Source organism: Cajanus cajan, chromosome 4 (assembly GCF_000230855.2).
Source record: "Cajanus cajan strain Asha chromosome 4, NIPB_CcT2T_4, whole genome shotgun sequence".
Classification (NCBI taxonomy): domain Eukaryota; kingdom Viridiplantae; phylum Streptophyta; class Magnoliopsida; order Fabales; family Fabaceae; genus Cajanus; species Cajanus cajan.
In genome coordinates this window covers 45,607,684-45,631,608 of record NC_138520.1, presented here as the reverse complement: position 1 = coordinate 45,631,608, position 23,925 = coordinate 45,607,684, and the positions used below count along the sequence as shown (strand labels likewise).

The window sequence follows — 23,925 nt, the reverse complement described above, 5'->3', positions numbered from 1 at the left end:
TTTTTATTTGGTTATTTCTTTTGTTGAATTTTGTATTTAAATAATTTTAACTACAAGTTATCAATTTTTTAAAATAGTTTAATTTTATGAAATGCAAATATTATTATATATATAAAAAATTCATATATGTGATTAATTTTTTTATTATCTTTCAAAAAGAAATTAGATCATTTATAGCATCAATCCACTTTTGAGAATTAAAACTTTCTATGGCTTAACAAAAGTTTATTGGATCATCTTCCATCAATCCAATTCCAATCTCATGTTCTTGGAGAAATACAACACAGTCATTTGGTATTGCACTTCTCCTTTCTCTAGTAAATTTCCTTAATGACATAGGTTACTGAGGAGAAAAATTTTGCTCTTCTGGAACAACTTGTTGCACATGAATAATTTCTGGAACAACATAGTCATTTAATTACACAAATGGTAAATATAATTTTAATGTCATGTGGCCAATAAATTATTAAGTAGTACAAGGATATCATGATCTCAATTGATTTCTATATGATAAATATAAGGGCAAAATATATTTTTGGTCTCTATAAATTTTAATTTTATTTTTAATCCCTTAATTTTTTTTGTTCTACTTTTGGCCTCTATTTTTGAAATGAACCACTTTTAATCCTTAAAGTAGTTTATAACACTTTATAACTATTTTTAAGTGTATTTAAATCATTTTGAGGACTAAAAGTAATACACTTTCAAATTAGAGAGATAAAAATGGATTTGACTCCTTTAAAATGAAAAGTGCATTTTAAAGGATAAAGTACAATAATAATTATTGATTAAAAAATCAATTATAAGGAATTGTGATAAAATAAAATACACTTATAATAAAATTTAAAATTAAATATATTATCCATTGTTGATTTTTTAATTAATAATTATTATTGTCCTTTATTCTATAAAGTGAAATTTCCTCATTTTAGAGGAGACAAATCCGATGAAAGTAGCTTAAAATAAATTCAAGAAATTAAAACTGAATTTCAAATACTTTTTGGCTTCCCCAATTTTTTTTCCTTTAAGCTCCACCATTGGCTACTTGCCGGTGTTTAAGGGAGAAGTCCTCACCCTCTTGGATTATGTGTATGTGATATATGGAGTTCCATCTTTCTTCTTAGACCTTATGTTAAGTGATGATCCAACTTTCATAAAATGTGACATTAAGATTGTAGTTAGAATTTTATATTTTTATTGATTTCACCATGTTTAAGACTTATGTTAGTTTCTAAGTTGTAATGATTTGTTCAGTCACTTATAAAATATAGAGAGTTACTATACATTAAAAAAAAACAATTGAAATAACATCCAAAGTTTTAAAATATTCATACTTTTTAATAAATTTGTTATAAAATAATTATTTAATATTTTATAATTTAAATTATTATTTTAAAGATTTAGAATAAGTTTCGAAAGATTGTTTCAGAGTATCTAGAATTTTTCTTTAATATATCATCAGTTTTAGTCAATGTTTTGCATATGTGACTTCCTTTATCCAATTGATTTTGCCAACTATTTTCCAATATTAAAATTATTTCAAACTCTTTTATCAATTCATATATATAAGCACAATTAAAAAAAAAAAAAAAACCAAAATCCTATCATCACCTCATACCTACCACTTAAACCAATAAACCAAAGATTCATGACAGCATACGAACCGGTACATGAATATAACCACCGCCAACTGAAATCGCTTCATCAACTTTTATCAAATTCTCTGCAGAAAACACAACCTAAAACCCTCCAAAAAATCACTCTTCAAATCCATCTATGGTGAATCATCAAACTCTCGTCTTTATTTTCCTATCTTACTAGTGTAATACCTAACATTATGCTTCACGTTAGAATTTTCGTCCACATTACTTTGGCTCGAGAGAATTGTCATATGGGCTGGGCTTGTCCGTGATATCTTGTTAACTTAATATTCTATGGTTTTGTTAGCTTCTTTTGATATTCTTACTCAGAGTTTTAAAAATTGATTCGGATTGATGTGTCAGATCGGTTAAATTGGGAATTAGTGGTCTAATTGGTTCGAGTCTTAAGTTAAATAGGTTATGTATTTGATTCGTTTTAAATTGGAGTCAATCGATCAATTTTCCGGTTTAACCAGTAAACAAATAGGTCAAACCAGTTCAACCACAATTTTTTTATACTTTTTTTAAGGGATTACAAACCTCAAAAATAACAATGGGTGTTGAATCCTTTTAATGGAAGAACAAAGAGTCTTATCAAACATAACAATAATTACTTGTTCTAATGTATTTATTTATAATATATACAACTTAAATAACTTTTATAACATACCATTAATTTTAAATTATATATTTAATAATATAATATCTATGTAAATATTACACATATTATTTTGTGATATCAATTGCAAGTATATTATATATGTATATATTATTTATATTTTTAATTTGTATTAATATACAATTTAACATGTAATTTTTTTATGTATTTCTTTATATAAAATAATAATAAAGATAATTTTAAATAAGATGAAAATTGAAATTTAAAATAGAATATGAATTTATTGAAATTTATAAATATAAAATATATTTAACATGAATATTTTTTAAAAAAATAATAAAATATATTCAATTAGTAACTTACCAATTCAACCTTTGATCCACTAACTCAGCACTATAAATGATTTGATGACTAGTCCAATTTTTAAAATTATTTCCTTAATTACTCCAAAATTATATTTATTTATTAACTTATTTATTCATTATTATATATGTTGTGTCTATTTGACAACTTCGCTAACCAAAACACTTTTCTTGCATTGTCTCTCTAGTATTGTAAAAAACCAACTCTCGGACAGGTAGCTTCCTCCTTACGCGAATTGAAGGAGACAATATTTTAATGCACATCGAATTTTCGGTGCCTTGGATGATATTTTAACTTTAAATATTTTTTCATAAAAATTAAAAAATTTGTATTTATTATTAAAAATAAATACTTTGTTATTATGAAAAGGACTATATTAAAGATGTAGTTTATTTATTATTGATGAAAAATTATTAAAATCAAGAAAAACTATTATCATTAATGATATCAAAAGGAAAGAGAAACTTCGTGTTTCTATATGTTTATTTAAAATAAAAAATTGAATATTTAAAAATAAAATAAAAATTAAGGATATTAGAAGTTAAAATGCTTTCATAAAATAGTGATTAATATGTAGTTGAAAATTGAGTAGTTATATTAGCATTTTAATTTGTGCATTTTACATGTTAAATGTTAATTATATATAATTAAATGTATACTAAGTTATATGAATAAATATATATATATATATATATATATATATATTTAAACATGTAAAATATTTTTTTTATTTAATATAAATAATTTATATTGCAGTAAAAAATTATTTTTATTTAAAGTTAATTTATTTTTAAAATTAAAATTTAATTTATAAATAAATATGATATTCAATTAAATAAGAAGTTAAGATAATCTTTGAAATTCCTTCTCATTGAAAAATATTCCTTAAAAACACTCTCTCAAAATATAATTATTTAAAAAAATAGAGACAAAAAGTAATTATATAAAATAATATAAGTATAGAATAAATATATAGTATAGATGATGTATCAAAATTATAAAAATATTGAAATTCAAACCAATGTGACAAAAATTATGATGCGTTTTGGAACATATTTTATTAATGCAAACGATAATATTCACATGGTCCAATACACCAAACTAACATTTTTTTTTTATCATTTTGTTTAACGTGGTAGATTTTAAACAATAGGTCAAATATGAATAATTTTTTTTTCTTCATTAACAAGGAATATTTTTTGTTAAACATGAGAGTTTGTTAGACACTAAATAGAAAACATGTATTATATAATTCAATGACAATGAGAATAATTTCTAAAAGAAATCTTATATAGAATACATAATTGTATGTCTATTATTGGGGAAAAATTTAATTAAATTTGAAAAATTTTATTTTTCACATCATCTTACTTAAAGCTGTCTTAGTCATTTATCGTTAATAATTAACCATCAATGTAGGCAACTCATGTGATACTTTTATTTTTATTTTTATTTTTATTTTATTTAGACGATATCTATAATATTTATAAATGATACACTACCAAAAAGAAAATACTTATAAATGATTAGTCATTATTATTAAAATGTAAAACTATTAAAAAAGCGTGTCTTTTAAATTTAATGTATACATACAATATTATGTGAAAATTATTCTCATTTTCTTTTACAATCGATACAATACATATTATGTGAAAACTATTCTCATTTTCTTTTACAATTGAAATAATGAGTATTAAGAAAAATTCAAGTTCTATATCGGCTAAAAATTATGCAATTAAATAGTATATAAATGGAAAATAATCCTCTCCTTATAAACCGATTTTCTAGGATTTAATTAAACTCAAATTCACTATTTTATGGATGAGATCACAAAATTTTGTATAAATTATCTAGTGAGTTAAACTATTCTCATTTATTAATTGTTGTCATAAAATAATAATAAATATTGATAAAACAAATATATAATTGATTAAGTTATATTGATTTAATTTAATTTAATTTTTTTATTATTTATCTATTGTTGTGTGATAAATATTATGTAGACACAAAACATAGCCTTTGTTAATTAAAATAAAGGTTTAGTAAGCATGTATTGTCTTTACATAATTAATTAATTAATTAAAAATTATTTTTAACATGAAATGATTTTTATAGTAATTGTTAGAAAAATAAATTAACTAACCATAATTGATTGACTATTTATAATCAAATGAAAATGTAAATTTATACTATTTTTATACAAAGTATCTATTATCTACCATCAAAAGTGATTGATTAATTTTAAATTTGAAATTATAAGCAGGCACAATGTATATATATATTTTCCTTTCAATATATTTTATAATTTATTAATTCTATATCAAGGTCGATATTTGAATCTTAAATAATTTAATTAAGGGATGCAAATTAGTATGAATCAAATTTAATAAAAGTTTTACGCTAGCTATCAATTCATATATTATTTATTCTTAAAATAATATTGTTTTAACAGTAAGTTTTGTGGCGGAATCTCCCATGGATGGTGAATGCCATTATATATTTACAGTTTTCCTCCATGGTGATATATTATTAATTCTACAGTCTATAAAATAACATCTTCACTTTGCATATTACGCTTGCTCTATCTCGAGTATAGTTAGATTTGTTAGTCTGCGTTATTTGTTTGTTTTTTTGTTTTTTTTTAAAGAAAATAGTTGCAATTGATTTGGAATATGAAATTCCTATTTGTTCTCCTGGGAATGTTTGCAATTGCTTCGACATGCGTGAGAATGGAGTTTGATGCAGCTCCTAGCTTCAATGTTATTGACTATGGTGCCAAGGGCAATGGTCAAACTGATGATTCCCAAGTATGTTTATTACTTTTCTTTTTCTCATACATACATGCAAATCAATCTCTTAACCCTATGTCATGTAAGCTCTCTCCTCCAACACGATGGAGTTGATAGGGTTAACATAATGTTTAATTAATAAAAAATTATACTTCATAAATATATATATATTAATCTTTAACTTTTAGGGTTGGGGCACGACAAAAACAAATGCAACTACGGACACACCTCCCCATATGTACAGTACGCACACATAATTTTTTTATAAAAAAAATCAATCTAATGGTAATAATTTAAATAATTAATACAAAATCTTAAGTTTTAATTTATAGTTATCATTATAAAAAATAATAATAAATCAGAATCTTTTCTTATTTTCATATTTTAAGCTTCAAATCAATTTTAGAATTCTTGATTAAAATTTAATTTAATCTTATAAAATCAATTTTTAAGATGAGAATTATCTTCTATTTATATATCATATTTAAAACTAGGACTTAACTGTGTATAATAATGATTGATGAGCTTTTTAGAGTAGATCTAGATAATTGTACATAATATCATCTTAGTGAGTAGATTATAACTTAATTTAACCCTAAAAAATGATTTATAAAACAAAAGTGGTTCTCCCACTTATATATTTTTTATTATATTATAATCTATGTGACACTTGTAATTTTTTTCGTCTTATAGTTGCTTCCTTAGCTATTATTGTTCTCGGATATGTAACTAGTAAAACTAATGGTGATGTAAAAGAAAAAAGGCTAAACTAATGTTGATATATCACATTACATTTTATTTTTTATGTGTGGCGTGTAATTGATGTTTAAGGACACGGATTTTGAAAATTCAATTTTTCTAATGAATAAAATTGTCTTTCACTTGGTATTCAAAGACATGCATCTTGAAAACGCATTTTTCCCCAAATGAGATATTCGCTTGTTATTTATGATTAGTATTATATTCATGTTTAATTAACCGAAAAATGTTAAATTTAATTTGACAAAAAAATTTGGAGTTGCTAAAATATGAATAAAATAAGGAATATAATTTTTCTGTTATTTAATATCATTTTAAACTACTACTATTTGTTTGGTAATTTGTATTTTTGTAAAGGCTTTTCTGAAAGCATGGAAGGACACATGTGATGCAAGTCATGGCACCTCGACACTTGTCATACCCAAAGGGAAAACTTTCATGTTGCAACCTGTGCTGTTTCGTGGTCCTTGCAAGCCCTCAATCGTTAACATTAAGGTAAATAGTATTTAATAACTAATATTTTTATTAATACTTTTAAGGAAAGTATAAAAATATGAATAAATGGTGTACTTTATAATTCGAATAAAAGCATCAGATGAGGTTTTTAATCCATTAATTATTTTTTATTATAATTTAATATAAAATTAAAATTTGTACAAATGGTATGGCACTCAACTACCTCAAGAGACATATTTCTGATTATATAATACAATATGACAGTTAAATATATTTCTACTGTAAGAAACTTAGATGGAAGAGATTATCTGTGTTTAACATTATATAAAAACTTGAGTAAAGTCTGAAATAAATAAACAAGTCTTTATAAAATTCTCTAAAATTGATGTAAAAATATAATAAAACTCTAACTAATAAGTCTATAATAAGATGAACATAAATTGATAAATAAATACTTTTTTTTAATCTCATTATCATAACTAATTATAGTAATCTCATCAAAATAAATAAGTCTAAGCTTTATTTCATATAGATTCTTAGTCAACTATCTAATATACACCTGAAAATAGCATTCAATCTAAACACAGAACTATAACATGAAAATAGAGGAGTGAGAATATGTCTCACGCATTTTTTAAGCTCATACAAAGATGTCATATAGATACTAAAATACAATTACACATAACACAAACTTGTATGCATACACCATATAAGAGACTTGACATGAGCCCACATGCACTTAATTCTATATGCATGTGGTACCATGATCTCTCTGTACAAGGTGCACAAATATGAGGTAGTCTAAGAGTACATGGAAAGACAGGTTACCACATAATGGGTAAATAATACATCCACTCTCATTAAGACGAAGATCTAACCTAGGTAGTCAAGATCCCATAATTGTACATGGTCACTCCTTATTACACGCGTTGATAAGTTTCTTCCTTCTAGTAAAACTCCCAAGGCCAATATGAAAAAAACCATAGAGATCATCTGGATTGAATTTGTAAACCAATACATCCAAACGAAAGATGCATGATATGCATACTAAGCAATGCCTAAACTTTAGCATTACGAGACATGTGTCTAAACTTCATGAATGACCAAGCACAACTTGGATTTTACCTTGCTAAGCATAACTTAGACTTAGCTCATATCACTAACTCAAGCATAAATAGCTCAAATCATGAAAACTCAAGGCACATCTTATTCATATATAAATTTTAGCTATCTTAATTATTACTCATATTTCACTCCTTAAACTCTCATAGATTCTTCGATAACTTGTTTATTAAATCTCAATTGTGGCTCACTCCATTTCCAACATAAAAAAATAGTAACAAAAAGATAACACTTAGATGTTCACACTTTTAACTCTTACTCATTATTTATATTATAATCGTATATAATACTTCTATGAGTTTCGTGGGGTGTAAACATTATATCTATAATTATATATATCTTATCGAATTGATCTCAATATCATTGGAAGGTTAAGAAAAAATATTATAATTTTTATGTTGACCTCAAGTTTTGGTTTTATCATCCATCTAAAATTATAAAGTAAAATAAAAAAACCTTTAAGTCTAATTATGACAGTTTGACCCTTACTCACTAATTTGATCAAATTTTGAGTTCTAAACATTCTTTTTGAGTGATTCCAAATTCATTGGTTAGCTAACATCCAAAATAGAAAACCTTATCCAAATCACAAAGCTTAATTTGACCATCTTCAATTTGCTTAAGTGAATTTTAATTCAGTCAACCAAATTTCTACTAGAGACTGTCTTGAATTTGCTTAAGTGAATTTATGACATACCCCTTCATGTTTCTGCAACTTCTCGGGTTCCAAACCCTCCTAAACCATTCCAAATGTATCAAACCTCAACAAATCCGCATGAATTACTCTAAACACGAGTTATATCATCATTTAGTCTTTTTCTCTCGCAAAACATCAATTAATACACATTTCTTAGATCATCAAACACTCAAAAATACCCAATGTAACACATATGAACGCAAATCAAGCAAAAAAAAAAGACAAAAAGACAAATGCAATCCACTAAATCATAAATTCAATCAATTAAAATCAATAACACATAACACATATTACTAAAACTTGCTTTAGAGTGTTCCTCTCAAACACCAAAAACTCAAAATGTCAAAATTGAAGCATGTTACTCTCAACCTCTCTCTTTTTATTCTGACAACTAAATAGTGATTTGAGCTTTTAGAGTCAAAACCTAGACTTAACCCATCAACACACCTTCACAACCCAACCTATCTCATTTCATTTCATTTTTCACAAAATAGATCCTAATAAAAATAATTTTATTATTTTTAATTACAAAAAATAGATGTTACAAAATGGTATTAGATAAAAAAAAATTCAAATTTTTGCAATCTTAATAATATTTTGCTACTTTACAGTATTTTAAAAATAAATTAAAAAATGATAAATATAATATTAGATAAGTTTAAATTTAAGTTGTGTATTGACAACAAATTTTTTAATCTACTAAATAGTTTTATTATTATTTTTATAATTTGAAATTAAATTAAGGTAAATAAAAACATGTCAATATAAGGAAAGGGTAAATTGTGAGGGTGAAAGTGATTTAGTCTTGTAGTTAGTCTAAATGACCTAAACTTATAGCTTATTCGACCCTTAATATAGTTCCAAGGTGTGATAGCCAAGACCTATATAAGATGAAGAATACTATGAGATTTCACCAAAAAATTAAATGTAAATCAAAGTCAAACAAGACAAGAATACAAATAATTGATTAATTGAGAGAATGAAAAAGATAAGGGTTTATTTACTTATATTTACATTTTATTTTATTTTTACTTTTTAATTATATACAAAATATCACCTTATTTACTATTTATTTCTTATTTTAAAGATTTGTACAAGAAATCATTTTTTAATGTTTCCTATACAAATATTTTAAAATAGAAGATAAATTTAAAATAAATAACAATTCCGTAATTAGAAGGTGAAAATAAAAAATAAAAATAAGAAATAAAAATACAAATAAATAGGCTGTAGCAATGTCATAACAATTTAAATTATATACTTTAATTTATAATTAATTTATAACGAGTAGATTAAATCAAATCAATTACTTGGTGTATGTATACATGTCTTTTGTCTTTTAAGTAATGAGTAAACACTTACTTTATTTCTTGAATTTGGAAGGCCATATTATATTAGTATCTAAAACTAAAAAATGTCAAAGTTACTAAAAGTGTAAATTGATAATTTTATGAGTTAAAAACTTATAAAAAAAATTGAGTAATTAAAGTGATAATATTGTATATATTCAAGGATCAAAATGATATCAAGTAGTTAAATTCAAGAACTTATTTGACATCCTAGAAATTTATTTGATACGTTTTTAGTTTTAAAGATTAATATGATAATATCTTCCAAATTCAGGGACTAAGTCGATATTTGGTCTTTAAGTAATGTTTAAGGCTTAAATTGATGAAATAAAAGTGCAAAACATTGTTAAATTGTATATCTTAGATTTTATTTTGAACAAAGTTGGTAAAATGAGAAAAAAAAACTCCAATATAATCAAACATATATAGTGCTAATAACATGCTAAAATTGTCAACAAAGAACTCACCCACAAATTTACCATGTAGACCTAAATCACAAACTATTTTATATAATCACAGCTACTTTATTATTTGAGAACCAAAGATTTTTACAACATTAAATTAGTGAATAAAGGTAATTGCTATTCTCACTACAATAAAAATATTCTTTTAACATAGGAAAGTTAAGATTCCTAACTTCCCATAACAGTAATTTTGTGGGAACCTTGCATAAAAATAATATGCCAATTTCATATTCCTATGAAACTAAAAGTTTATCATATACCAAATGTCTCCATAAAGTATACAAATTGGCAATATCCAAGAAATATCAGAGATTGTTATAATCATTTTGGATTTCCAGCCATATAATGGCATAATTTATTCTCTTAATGAACAATATTGTGTTACTTGTTTCACTTGACTATAATATTTGAAAAGAAATGTTAGAAACACAATTTTTAACACATTCTTAAACATATTTTTTAATTAGTTAAAATATAGTCAAAATCACAAAAAAAAAAATGGTGGACCTCATATTCTATTTAATTTTCTTTATTGTTTTTGTATTTTTATATGAATTTTAACTAATAAAGAAGATATAGTGATAAGAGAAGTATGTTAGAGGGGAAAATATATTCTCTCAAGTGAAAAAAAAAACTTGAAATTATCAAGTGTTAAAAGCTCACTATTAAAATTTTTTAAACTCCATTTTATAATAAAAAAATTATATTTAATATTCTTTGAATGACTAAGATCTCATTTAATAAAAATGTCTCTTGACTATATCCATTCTTGATAAGATAGTGTGTTGCTAGCCCTCTTCATATTAATTTGATTTATGATTTGGTTTATAGCTTAAGGGAACTATCGTTGCCCCAAACAACACAAAGGCTTGGAAATTGCCAAAAAGTACAAGGAAGGCATGGATTCGTTTTCGACACATAACTGGTCTAAATATCCATGGAGGGGGACAAATTGATGGCCAAGGTGCTCCATGGTGGAATCGCTATGCCGATAGTGAAATTAATAGGCCAACTGTAAGTTGAACAACATACATGATTGAAATACTTGAAAAATGGATATTCTAATTCAAAGCTTTAAATTCAATTTTTGAGTAAATTCTCATGTGCAGGCTCTACATTTTCGAGAATGCAATAATCTAATCCTTAAAGGATTGACTCACATCAATAGCCCTAAAAATCATATAAGCATAAATAATTGCAATGGCTCACTCATCTCCAAACTTCATATTATTGCGCCAGATGAAAGCCCAAACACTGATGGGATTGATATCTCAAGATCATCCAACATTGTTGTAAAGAATTCTAAGATGGAAACTGGTAAATCATATAAAGTGTCAATCTTCAATTCCACAACTCCTTTTTCTTCTCTGTAAATGATCAATATTGAGACTGTGTAGCACTTTAATTCCTAACTTGAGTGATTAACCCTCCCTTGAATTGAAAAAAGGAAAACAAAATTCTTGATAGTTATCTTGTAAAAAATGAAAAAGAATATCTTTGATACCTTTTAAAATGAGAAACTATATTTTTACAACTAATTTGTACGTTTTTTAAAATAAAAAATATAAAAAGAAAAAAAAGATACAAGTTCATGAGATTGATGGATGATTTCATGTAGAATAATGGAGGAAAAAGAAATGCTAAATAAGTTGTATTATTTTATTGTATGAATAAAATATTTATGTTCATAATAGATGTTAACATGTTATTCAAAAGTCACAAAAGTTAAAACTTATAATTGTGTCTATCTCTATGTAAATGTTACAAAAGTAGAACAATGATATGAAATTTAAACAAGACATGCAATGTATGGATCCATTCCCTATGTCTTATGTTATCATTATAAATTAATTAGTACATACTTGATCATAGAATAAAAAATGAAATTGATTAATGAGAGTTTTGCATCTTTTAATTATTTTTTATTGAAGGTGATGATTGCATTGCCATTAATCATGGATCCAACTTCATTAGCATAATTGGTGTTTTTTGTGGACCTGGTCATGGCATCAGGTAAGTTCAAGCAATTTTTTTTTACATTAATTTAAGTTATATGTTCAATATATTGAAACTATTTGAAATTCCTTCGTGAATATGCAGTATTGGGAGCTTAGGAAAAAATGGAGCTCATCAAACAGTAGAAGAGATATATGTACGAAATTGCACCTTCAATAGAACAACAAATGGAGCTAGAATCAAAACATGGATAGTAAGAATTGGCTCTAGTTAGTTTTGAACTACAATATATGTTACACTAATACAAATGAGATTACATAAAAACTTTCATGTTTTGTATTCTTTAAATTAGGGAGGTCAAGGGTATGCGAGGAAGATCACCTTTAAGGATATCATACTTATGGAAGCTACGAACCCTGTGATTATTGACCAACAATACAACCCATATGATAGTGTACATGCAGTGAGAGTGAGTGATGTTAGTTACCACAATGTGAAGGGAACCTCAAGTTCCAAGCATGCAATCAAACTACATTGCGACAAAACTATAGGTTGCACCAACATTGTATTGAATGGTATTAACATAACTACCATTACTGGAGAGAAAACGTATGCATCCTGCAAAAATGTAAAAGGGGTATGCGCTTCATGTATTCCACATGTGCCTTGTCTTTCTCATGAATAATAAAATTAGACTGCTATGTTGTTCCCTTTTTTGTCTCAACATTTGTTTATTTTTGCACCAAAATGAACTTTTTATTGAATAAAAGACAGTAGAAAATGATACAAATTTTACTATTATTAAGATTTAGTAACTAAGTGGTAACTACATTGTTTTCATTTGTCTAAGATTTATCCTAATATTAAGAGTAATAAAACATGGAGTTTTATAAGTAGGAACTAGTGTAGGAAAACAAAAGGCTCATATGTCTTGCCAATAATTTAAAAATTTGTTGGTCATTATTATCATGGCCCATGCTCACAAATAATGAGAATATGAAATATGTAGTAGTTGTTAAAAAAGATTTTACGACCTGTTCTTATCGGAAATCTGCCGTAGAGCTGATCTGCCAGGTAAGATCGGTGAGCCTCCTTCGCTGGTACGCTTGTGCTCCAAGATGGGGGTGGTATCTGCAAAAGAGACTCCGATGCTAAAGTTAGTGTTTGTGGGAGTATGAATCTTGTATAAGTAATGCACGTACCTTAGTGTGATTTAGGGTTGCTTTGGGCCTTGGGCCTGAGATGAGATATGATAAGATTAGATAGTGGATCTCGTCCGAAGCGAGATCCCTCGAGATCAGTTATGATCTGCTTAAATGCCGGGCTAACGTCGCGTAGCGCGTGCCCGACCTCATCTTGTGCTGTGATGCCGAGTTCGGAGCTCGGCTTCGCAGTATGGACAGTACACTAGCCCCCCGAGCTCCGAAGACCGTAGGTCGAGGAGTTAAGACCGAGCTCGCTGGGGGGAAGTGACCTTTCGCGTACGTCTTCCTGTTGAGATGCCATGTGTCGTAACTGTTCATTTTCTGAAAACGTGCAGGTGGCGCGTTAAGGGAAATGACGGTTATGCAATGATGGTCTTGCAATTAATGTGTTGTCTTTGTGTCCTCAGGTTGACACGAGGCATGGCCGTTTTGAAATTTGGGGAAATATCCCTTTTCTCTTTCTCTCCCGCGTCTCTCCTCATTCACTCTGCTTCCTTCCTCTCTTTGGCTTCTTGAGTACGATAGTCCTCTTTGCCTACTCGTTCCTTGCCTTCTCGTTTCCGTTCGCTTTCCGTCTCCTTTTTTGGTAACCCCGTCACTACTAGGGTTAATTTCTGAGGAGGAGTACCAGGTACTTCCTTTCTACAGTTCTCTTTTTTCTTTTCCTCAGGTCTTCTCTTTCTTTAATGGCTGGTGGGAGTGGTGTCGGCTCTTCTATGCCTGCCAGGGGCAAGGCGCGCGGGAAGGCGGTGGCTACTGGGAGAGCCGTCGCCGAGAAGAGGGATCCGCCTCTGCCCCGGGGCCGGATCCAGGCATCCCTGGCTACGACTGGGTCAAGCGTGAGATGGCGGGGGTCTAGAGCGTTTTTCGGTCCTTTCTTGAGGTTAACAGGATCCCGCGGTCGTGCAGGGTTTGTGACCCTTCTATTTCCTGGACGATCTGGCTTGAACCTTGTCAGGCCGGTGAGGGTGTGTACATGGGGAAGTCTACCGACTCTCCCCATTTCTATATGTATCATTATTTTTTTAGAGATTTAGGTGTCTGTCTTCCCTTCACTCAGTTTGAGTGTGATTTTTTGAACTTCATCAACTCGGCTCCTTGCCAGTTGCACCCCAATAGTTGGGATTTTTTGAGGGCTTTTCAAGTCCTGTGTACAGTTTTGGGGATAGAGGTGTCTCTTCCCGTCTTCCTTCATTTTTATCAGTTGAAGGTAGGCGTTCCGCCATACGGCATATTATCTCTGAGTGGGAGTAGGGATCGGGGTTTGTTTACTCTCTATTCCCAGTCGTTTTCAAACAAGAGTTTTTCCGAGTCGCTCTTGTGAACGTTGACCCCTTGGAAGATGGGGCGTTTTATTTCGGGGGGTTGCCGAGATTTCCCTTCTATTGGTGCCCCCGACCTTCTAGGTTTCATGGGGAAGAACTTGTGGTGCGAGCTTAAGCATCGCTACTACGTCACCGAGCTCGAGGTCCCCGAGCCCCAAGAGGAGGATGCTTCCCCCCTGAGGGTTAATCGAAAAAGAAAGAGGGGAATGAAGGAGGTTGGGGGGACCTCCGCCCCTCCGGATGCCGAGGAGGTAACCTCTAAAGCTGCCGACGCTGGCACGGTGGACCTTACTGAGAGTTCGCCGCCCATGGGGGCTCCTCAGGTGGCCGTTGAGGGGATAGCTCAGGCTGCTAAGCAGTTTGTTCAACCTACCGAGGTGGTGAGTGCCTTGTCTCTTCGTATTTTTGTTGTCTTCTATTGTGCTTTCTCTGTTTTCTGACCTAGGGTTGTCTTCTGTAGGCAGGAGAGGCTGCCGAGGCGGCGACTCAGACTGCTGAGCAGGCCGCCCGGGTTGCCGAGGTGGCGACCCCAACCACCGAGCAGGCTTCCCACGCTGCTGAGGTAGGTAGTGTACCCTGCTTTTTGTGATTCCCCGTATGTTGTCCTTTTCCTTTTTTGACATGGTGCTGGTTTTTAAAGGCGAGGTCGGATACTCCTATCGCCGACCCTCCAGTTGACGAGCAGGGGACGCCGGCTTTTGCCTCTGCCGAGGCTCGTGGCAAGGAGCCAAGTTTTGAGGTCCCGACGACAAAGCCTGTCATGTCTGCTCCTTCACCTGGTTCGTCCCAGGGGGTTTCCCGAAGCCGATACCTCGCTCATCGCTTCGGGAAGGGTCGCTCTGACGTGAGGTTGGACCATGTTAGCGCCTCGGCTGACATGGACTCGTTATGGAGTGCGGGGGTGACCGTCGAGAAATTCTTCCCCATAGGCTTGTTGAGCGCTGAGGACCAAGAAATGATCGAAGGGGTAGGGCCTGTTGAGAGCTTTGACGCGACTCAGGTCCTTTAGCAGAGGGCTACGACCATCATGGGCCACTGGAAGCATAGGTGGGCCAAGCAGCAAGAGGATTTGGCCAAGCTGAGGGGCCGAATTCAACCCTGGAAGGATGCTAATAAGATCCTGAGGGAGGAGAACAAGGTTCTTAGTGCTGCCCTTGGTAAGGCGAAGCTGCGGGAGGCCGAGCTTCGATCTGCGAGGGGCGACCTTGCAAGGGTGCAGAAGTCTCTTAAGATCGCCTTGCGATCCAACGAGGCTTATGCCTCCCAGGTGGGGGAGCTGCAGGAGCTCGTCGCCTTCTCTCGGGATCACGCCCGCTCTTTGGAGGATGAGGTGACGTCTTTCCGTGGCCAAGTGCGGGCTCTGGAGGATGTCGTGACTTCTCTCAAAGGAGAGTTGGCGATGGTTGCTGAGGAGCGCCTTCGTAGCGAGGTCATTCTTAGTGGCCGGGAGGACGAGATTGCCACCTTGAGGGCGGAGCTGGTGGCGGGGAAGGCGGCCGTGGAAGGGAGGCTTGCGGAGGTTGAACGCTCCGTTGTGATGGAGCACAAGAGGGGCTTCCAAAAGGCTGCTCGTCAGGCATGGCTCCTTGCTCCCGGGCTCGACTTTTCCTCCATGCATGTGGAGAAGGTTGTCCGCTTTGGGAGGCTGGTCAAGGAGGACGATGTCGATGACAGTTCTAGTGGGAATGCCTCAGCCTAGGCCGCCTTTGTAATAGCTTAGTTTATTTCTCCCTTTTTTATTTCTTTGTTTAGTATTTTCCTTTGAACTCAAGTGTCAAACTCTGCAAGTATTTTGTATATATATTGTTCTTCGAGATTCAATTTTCCTTACTTTGATTATTTTTCTGTCTTATCAGGCTCAATCTTGTTTTTAGAGTAGGATAGACTGTATTAAGGGTTCGAATTCGACCTCAGATGGACGTCCTAAGGTTCGAACTTGACCTCGAGTTTGCGTAAAATGAATTGTATCGGGGTTCGTACTCGACCTCCATTTTTGTGTAAAATGAATTTCATCAAGGTTCGGATTCGACCCCGAATAAATGCATCGAGGTTCGTACTCGTCCTCAATCTGGAGTAAAACGAGTTTTGTCAAGGTTTGTACTCGACCTCGATTTGGAGTAAAACGAGTTTTGCCGAGGTTCGTACTCGACCTCGGGTTAGCATATTGAGGTTCGTACTCGACCTCAATTTGGAGTAAAACGAATTTTGCCGAGGTTCGTACTCGACCTCGGGTGAGCGTATTGAGGTTCGTACTCGACCTCGATTTGGAGTAAAACGAATTTTGCCGAGGTTCGTACTCGACCTCGGGTGAGCGTATTGAGGTTCGTACTCGACCTCGATTTGGAGTAAAACGAGTTTTGCCGAGGTTCGTGCTCGACCTCGGGTTAGCGTATTGAGGTTCGTACTCGACCTCAATTTGGAGTAAAACGAATTTTGCCGAGGTTCGTACTCGACCTTGGGTGAGCGTATTGAGGTTCGTACTCGACCTCGATTTGGAGTAAAACGAATTTTGCCGAGGTTCGTACTCGACCTCGGGTGAGCGTATTGAGGTTCGTACTCGACCTTGATTTGGAGTAAAATGAGTTTTGTCAAGGTGCGTACTCGACCTCGATTTTTCGTTAAGTGAGTGTTTCCGTGAAGGTTCGAGTTTGACCTTAATTTATTAGCGCTGAGGTTCAAAGTCGACCTCAAATTGAAGTAGAGTGAATTGCGCTAAGGTTCGGATTCGACCTTATATGTTTGTTACGTAGCACGTTGTAAAGGTTTGAACTCGTCCTTGGATAAGTGGTTCGCACTCGTCTTCGAATTTATGCATTTCACCAAGGTCCGAACTCGTCCTTGGATTTAGAGTAATATGTGCTTCATGAGGTTCAAACTCGACCTCGGATAAGAGTGTTAAGGTTCGTACTCGACCTCATAATTTTAACGAGGTTCGGACTCGACCTCGGATAAGAGTGTTAAGGTTCGTACTTGACCTCATAATTGTAACGAGGTTCGGACTCGACCTCGGATGAGAGTGCTTAAGGTTCGCACTCGACCTTAGTGAGAGTGAAAGAGGTTGGTTAGATTTCGTCTTTATAAAACCCATAAATAAGAATGTGGATTGAGCAAAATGAGTGATTTTATTGATCATTTTTGTGTGCCTCGTTAAAAACCCTCTCAGTCAAGGACTAAGGCGGGAAAAGAGTGCACAACTTCGTTCATACAGAAAAGAGAAATGGAACTTAAGGAGCTACGGTGGGGGGACCCCCCTTGCTTTGCTTGTCGGACGAGGAGATCTTCAGACTCTCGGCGTAACACTGCCGAGCTGTCTTCTAATTTGCTTTGACGGAGATGATCTTACCGTCATTCCCTGGGAACTTCATGATGAGGTGTGGAGTGGATACCACCGCTCCGAGTTGATTCAAGGTTGGCCTCCCGATAATGATGTTATAGGAGGTGTTGGCCTCCACGAGGAGGTATCGAACCATGATTCTTCTTGTATCCGGAGGTACCCCGAAAGTTGTTAGTAGGTCTACATACCCGTGAGTGTGAACTCGCTCTCCTGCGAAGCCGACTAGGGGCTCCGTGTGAGGTTGGATGAGAGAATGGGGGACGTCTAGCCTGAGTAACGTCGGCCAGTACAGGACGTCAGCCGAACTCCCTTGGTCAATGAGTGTCTTCTGTACCTCCCAGTTGGCGACTTCCACCATGATAACCATGGGATCATCCTGGTTGGGGTTGACACCCGCGTAGTCCTCGTCAGAGAAGGAGATTGGCGGTGAGCTTTGGTGCGAGGCCGAGGTGGTAGAGTGGATGCAGTTGACATTCCGTAGGTGCCTCTTTCGGGCCGAGCTGCTGGCGCCTCCCCCAGCGAAACCACCTACGATTGTGTTAATCACTCCCCGTAAGGGGGCTGTCCCTGTCTCCTGGCTTATCTCGGCCTGCACTGCGCCGCCGACATTTTGTTGGGAGCCAGAGGGTTGGTCCGCGCGAGCTCCCGAACCTCGGCCTCTGCCATGCCCCCGACCGCCATAGCCTCCTCGGTGACCCTGCTGTCGCTGGATGTATTGGCCGAGGTAGCCTGCCTGGACGAGCTCTTCGATACGGTCCCGGAGCGTGCAACACTCCTCCGTGGTGTGACCGTGGTTGGTATCGATAGTGCTTGGACTTGTCGGCGCTGTTGGGAGTGTGGCTTGGTGGTGGAAGGGCGAGTAGGTTGTTGTTGCTAGCTTCTTCCAGGATGTGGACTCTAGGTGCGTTGAGGGGAGTGTAGAAGTCATACCTCCCCCCTCTGTTTGCCCTAGCCGACTTCTTGAACTGGCTGTCATTGTTGACTTTGACCTTATCATTGTGCCCTTGCTCTGGCTTCGCTGGTCCTTTTCCGCGAACCTGGTCACGGAAGGCGGAGTGTTCCTCCATCTGGATGTAACCTGCAGCGCGGGCGCGGAGCTCGTCCATGTCGCGGGGAGACTCACGACACAAGCTGTCGACGAATGGCCCGGGCTTGAGTGCCATGAGCATGGCATGTAGGGCGACCTCGGGATTCAGGTTCCTGATCTTGATCGAGGTGCCAGCGAACCGTTCCATGAATGCCCGGAGCGGTTCGTCGTCGTTTTGCCTGAGACTGGCCAGGGCGGCTGAGGTGACATGGTGAGGTCGGCTCGTCGTATATTGCGCAGTGAACCTCTAGACTAGGGTGCCGAAGCTGTCGATGGACTCGGCAGGCAGTTGGGTGTACCAGTTGAGCGCGACCCCCTTAAGTGAGGTCGGAAACACCCTACACAAGATAGCATCATTGTTGGTGTAGAGATTTACCTGTGTTGTGTACAGGTCGATGTGCTTGTCTGGGTCCATCGTGCCATCGTAGCGGTTGAGGTGGAGAGGCTTCCACCCATGAGGGAGTGGTGTCTCCATAATGCCATCCACAAAAGGGTGGCGGCGAAAGGTTGCCTGATCCCCCGCGGCATGAGTAGGAGCCTTGCTGACTTCATGGGTCGGCTTGTGCGTCGGTGCATGAGACCGATGTGAAGCAGGTCTGGGGGTTGGGACCCTAGTTGCAGTCCGAGATTGGGAGACTGAGTGCTCCTCCTCCTCATTATGGTTGCTCGTATGAGGAGGATGATTGGAGTGGTGTCGAGGGAGTTGAGCGCGGATTCGCTCGTTCTCGGCGCGTAGCGCTGCCAAGTCAGCTTCATTAGCGGTACGCATTGCCGCTAGGTCAGTGTCGTGCTTGGCACGCATGTTTTGTAGGTCGGCGGTGTGTTGCTGCCGCATCTGTTCGACCTGGTCGATTAGTCTCCTCAACGCTGCTTCGTTATCCATGGTAGTTGAGTGATTTGCGTCGTCTGTTGTGCGTCTACTATGGCTTCTGGTGAAAACCATAAGCGTGGCCCATAAGAGCTGTCTTGATCGGCCCCATGGTGGGCGCCAAATGTTCTTACCGGAAATCTGCCGTAGAGCTGATTCGCCAGGTAAGATCGGTGAGCCTCCTTCGCTGGTACGCTTGTGCTCCAAGATGGGGGTGGTACCTGCAAAAGAGACTCCGATGCTAAAGTTAGTGTTTGTGAGAGTATGAATCTCGTATAAGTAATGCACGTACCTTAGTGTGATTTAGGGTTGCTTTGGGCCTTGGGCCTGAGATGAGATATGATAAGATTAGATAGTGGATCTCGTCCGAAGCGAGATCCCTCGAGATCTCGCCCGACCTCATCTTGTGCTGTGATGCCGAGCTCGGAGCTCGGCTTCGCAGTATGGACAGTACACGACCCATGACATCAAAATTTGATTTTATGATACGTGTAATTGAAGAATAGAAGGATATTAACACTTTATCTATTGATAAGTTAGAAAACAATTTTCTAGTGCATAAATAAGGCTTGGGTTTGTATGTAAAAAATAATACTATAACAAAATGCACTTACAGTGATAAATATGATTTTAACAACCATCGAAATGGCTAGAAAAGGCTTTTAATGATAATTAGATCATTACAAAAAAAATGACAAAATAGTGACCAAATATTTTGGTCACTAAATCAATAAAATCATCTGCTATAATGTTAGCAACCAAATGGAAGTAGTTACAACACTGGTCATAAAACATTGGTCTGTAAATCAATAAAATCAACTGTTATAATGTTAGTGACCGAATGGAAATATGAGATCACTTTCATGACTAAAATTACTCATTGCCAATTTAATCATTGTATAATAAAACTTATTTTTAAACAAAATATATATTATGAGTTCAATTTCCAATTTCGTTGTTGACCTGATCCTACTTAGTGACACAATATGTATTTTGGTCTCTAATTTAATCATTACTTTTTAATATAAAATATATTGAAAATAGATACACAATCGTTGAATCAGTTGCAATTTAGTGACCATTATTGGTAGCAAATTAGTTGCTAAATTAGAAGAAAATTTATTCTTTACAACCAAAAATTCAATTGTTGAAAGTGTTGGGGTTTCAAGAGGGATAATTTTAGAAAATGATCTATTATTAAAAACCTTGAGTGAAAGATTCCCAAAACCATGCATTCCCCAAGAATCACAATGGTGTAAGTGTACCACTTGGAGGGTGCTTTAAACTTTGTAGGGTAGGAAGTTAAGAGCCACCTTTGATCACCAAGAACCAAATAATTGTGCCTTAACTCAATCTATGTGAGCAACACTAGAGTAGGATTTGGTACTAGCCAAAAGATGATAGGTAGCAGGTTTTGCACGACAACATAAAACCAAAAAACATTTTTAATAAAAAAAATAAGGCTAACATAAACATTACCTTTAATAAATTGTTGCAACTTCATCTTACATCCTTATTGGGTTTGTGTAAGTTCAAAGGATGTATTGGCACCCCTTGATAGCATTGTTAAATCACCATAAAAAATTACTAGATTTTTTCTAAAAATTTATATTATAAGAAATAATCTAGGCCATTCTTCACAAAGACACAAGTCAATATGATCTGAATTTATCATGTAATGTTAGAATGGAGATTTTGGACAGCAAAACAGTAATTGAAAATTAAAAACTCAAACAAAAAATTAATCATAAATTTTAATAAAAAAATTGCATCAATTTAAGATTTCAATCCTTATAGTAAAATTTTCACAGTTTAAAATATAATTTGGATTCAATCAACCTTAAATCAACACGAACATAATTAAAATATAAATCTAAATCTATTGAATTTCATAAAATGTGAAACTCAATAGTGATTTCACAAATTTTGTGAAATTCAAGAACGGCGAATGATTGATTTAAGTAATTTAGGTTATTTTTTAGATCTAGATCTAAATCTAGATCTAGATCCAAAATTAAACTTTAATCTTGGTTCTAGATTTAATTAAAATAAAATTCATAATCATGGAAAAAAAATAAATCTAGAATGGGGAAGAAGACAAAGAGAACTTTTAGAGTAAAATTAGATCAGGAACTCAAATTTAACCGCAATTCATATGATCTTGAATTTGATTGAATGAACTAGTTACACGTCTTCATTGAGTTGCTGCAATTCATTCGTGTAGAGAAATTGGAGAGAAAAATCTAAGAGAGAGAGAGAGAGAGAAATTTTAGAGAAACTTGTAGAGAAAATAACTCTAAAATCTAAAAAATGAGAGAAATATACATAATAAGTCTCATAACACCTATTAATAGACCAAAATCATGGGTCTAATAAGAATATTTACAAGGTTCGACCCATTATCAAGTAATTAACAAGGTTAGATTACTAATACATAAATTCCTAAAGTTAAGCCAAAATGAAGTGCATAGGCATAACATTGAGATGCAATTTTAGACCCTGAAACGTTCGAACTAGGAAAAATTGCAAATAGAGAAATTGTAGAGATTTGTCTTAACTTTCAAGGGACACCAAGAATGTCTAATTATGAATTTGGGAACTCTAGATATGGCTTGCACAAGACAACATGTCAAAGTAAACAAAAATTAACTAGAATTTAGAATTGAAACCAAAATAATTCACTAAAACAAATGTCAACCAATTCATCAATTTAAAACATTTTTAAATTTTAATAAGACCAATGTAATGTATTGAAATATGTATCAATTATACTTTATCACCCTTCCATCTTATTGATGTTTGATTATAACATAAATATTGTTTTTGAATCATCTAACTAACAATTCATTGATATCATATTACAGTACCGGCTAAAGCTATCGTTTGATCAAATGAAACCTATCAAATTGTATGATAGGAACCCAATAATAGGCCATATCTAAGACTAGAAATTTAAAACTATAAAATGAATAGAAACATTCCTCACCACTCATAAGGCAAAGATCCTCTTATTTACATCCAAAAAGAAAAGTAACACCTAAGGTGTTGTAAAGGTGCTTCAACGATAACTATTGGCTATTATAGCTTGGAATGAAAAGAAAAACAATTAAATAAAATCACATAGCGAACTAAGGTCTTTTTAAATTTATTTTGGGCCATTTAACTACTGTTACATTGCCTTGAGCATTTAGGCCTTCATTAATAGGTATGGACCCATAAATGCCATTCCTTTAAAAATAGGCTTTGTCCTCAACGCCCAAAGTTAAATGTTGAGGAGACCCCATTTGAGTTGGAGAGGCAATTAAAAAAGGTTGGTGAGATGTGTTTTTTGTGAATAGTAAAGATTGAGGGAGGTGTGGTGAGTTGCGGATCAACTCCAAAGACAAGGGTTGGGAAACTTGAGGCAAGTGTACGATGACACATAGAAAATAGTTGTTGTCTCGAAAACTAGAGTGGAGTAGTCATTGAGTTTGGAGTGGGTGTTAAGTTTGAAGGAGTCATCATTTATGGTAGTGAGAGTAATGGAAGGGTTGGGATGATTTAGGGTTTTTGAGAGACATCGGGGTAGGGTTGGAGGTTGTTAGGGAGGTTTGTCGATCAAAGGTTTTAGCAAGGATACATGGAAGATAAAATGAAAATGAGAGGACAATAAAAGTTATAGTTTATATGCGACTTCGTCGATGCAATGAAGGATAAAATATGGGTCGTGGAATCAAGATGATAACTTGTTGAAACGACGACACAAGATGAAATTCTAGAGGCAAAATTGCAAGCATAACTAAGACTAGTGATTTGGGGTAAAGATACAGTCACTTCTCTTTGTTATAGTCCCTTCTCTTTGTATTTTCTTGGTGCACATTTATCGGCACATTCTAGTAAGGTTGATTTTTAG

The 23,925-nt window shown here is 34.1% G+C and overlaps 1 protein-coding gene across 1 annotated transcript; it reads left to right on the top strand.

Annotated features, from left to right (window-relative positions):
• Positions 1 to 4,998: 4,998 nt before the first annotated feature.
• On the top strand, positions 4,999 to 13,304 carry LOC109790457 (putative polygalacturonase At3g15720). Its single transcript, XM_020349612.3, has 7 exons — positions 4,999 to 5,429; positions 6,528 to 6,665; positions 11,090 to 11,272; positions 11,368 to 11,575; positions 12,190 to 12,271; positions 12,359 to 12,467; positions 12,567 to 13,304. The coding sequence occupies exons 1-7, from the start codon at positions 5,295 to 5,297 to the stop codon at positions 12,897 to 12,899; spliced, it is 1,188 nt and encodes a 395-aa protein (XP_020205201.1). The 5' UTR covers positions 4,999 to 5,294; the 3' UTR covers positions 12,900 to 13,304.
• Positions 13,305 to 23,925: the final 10,621 nt, after the last annotated feature.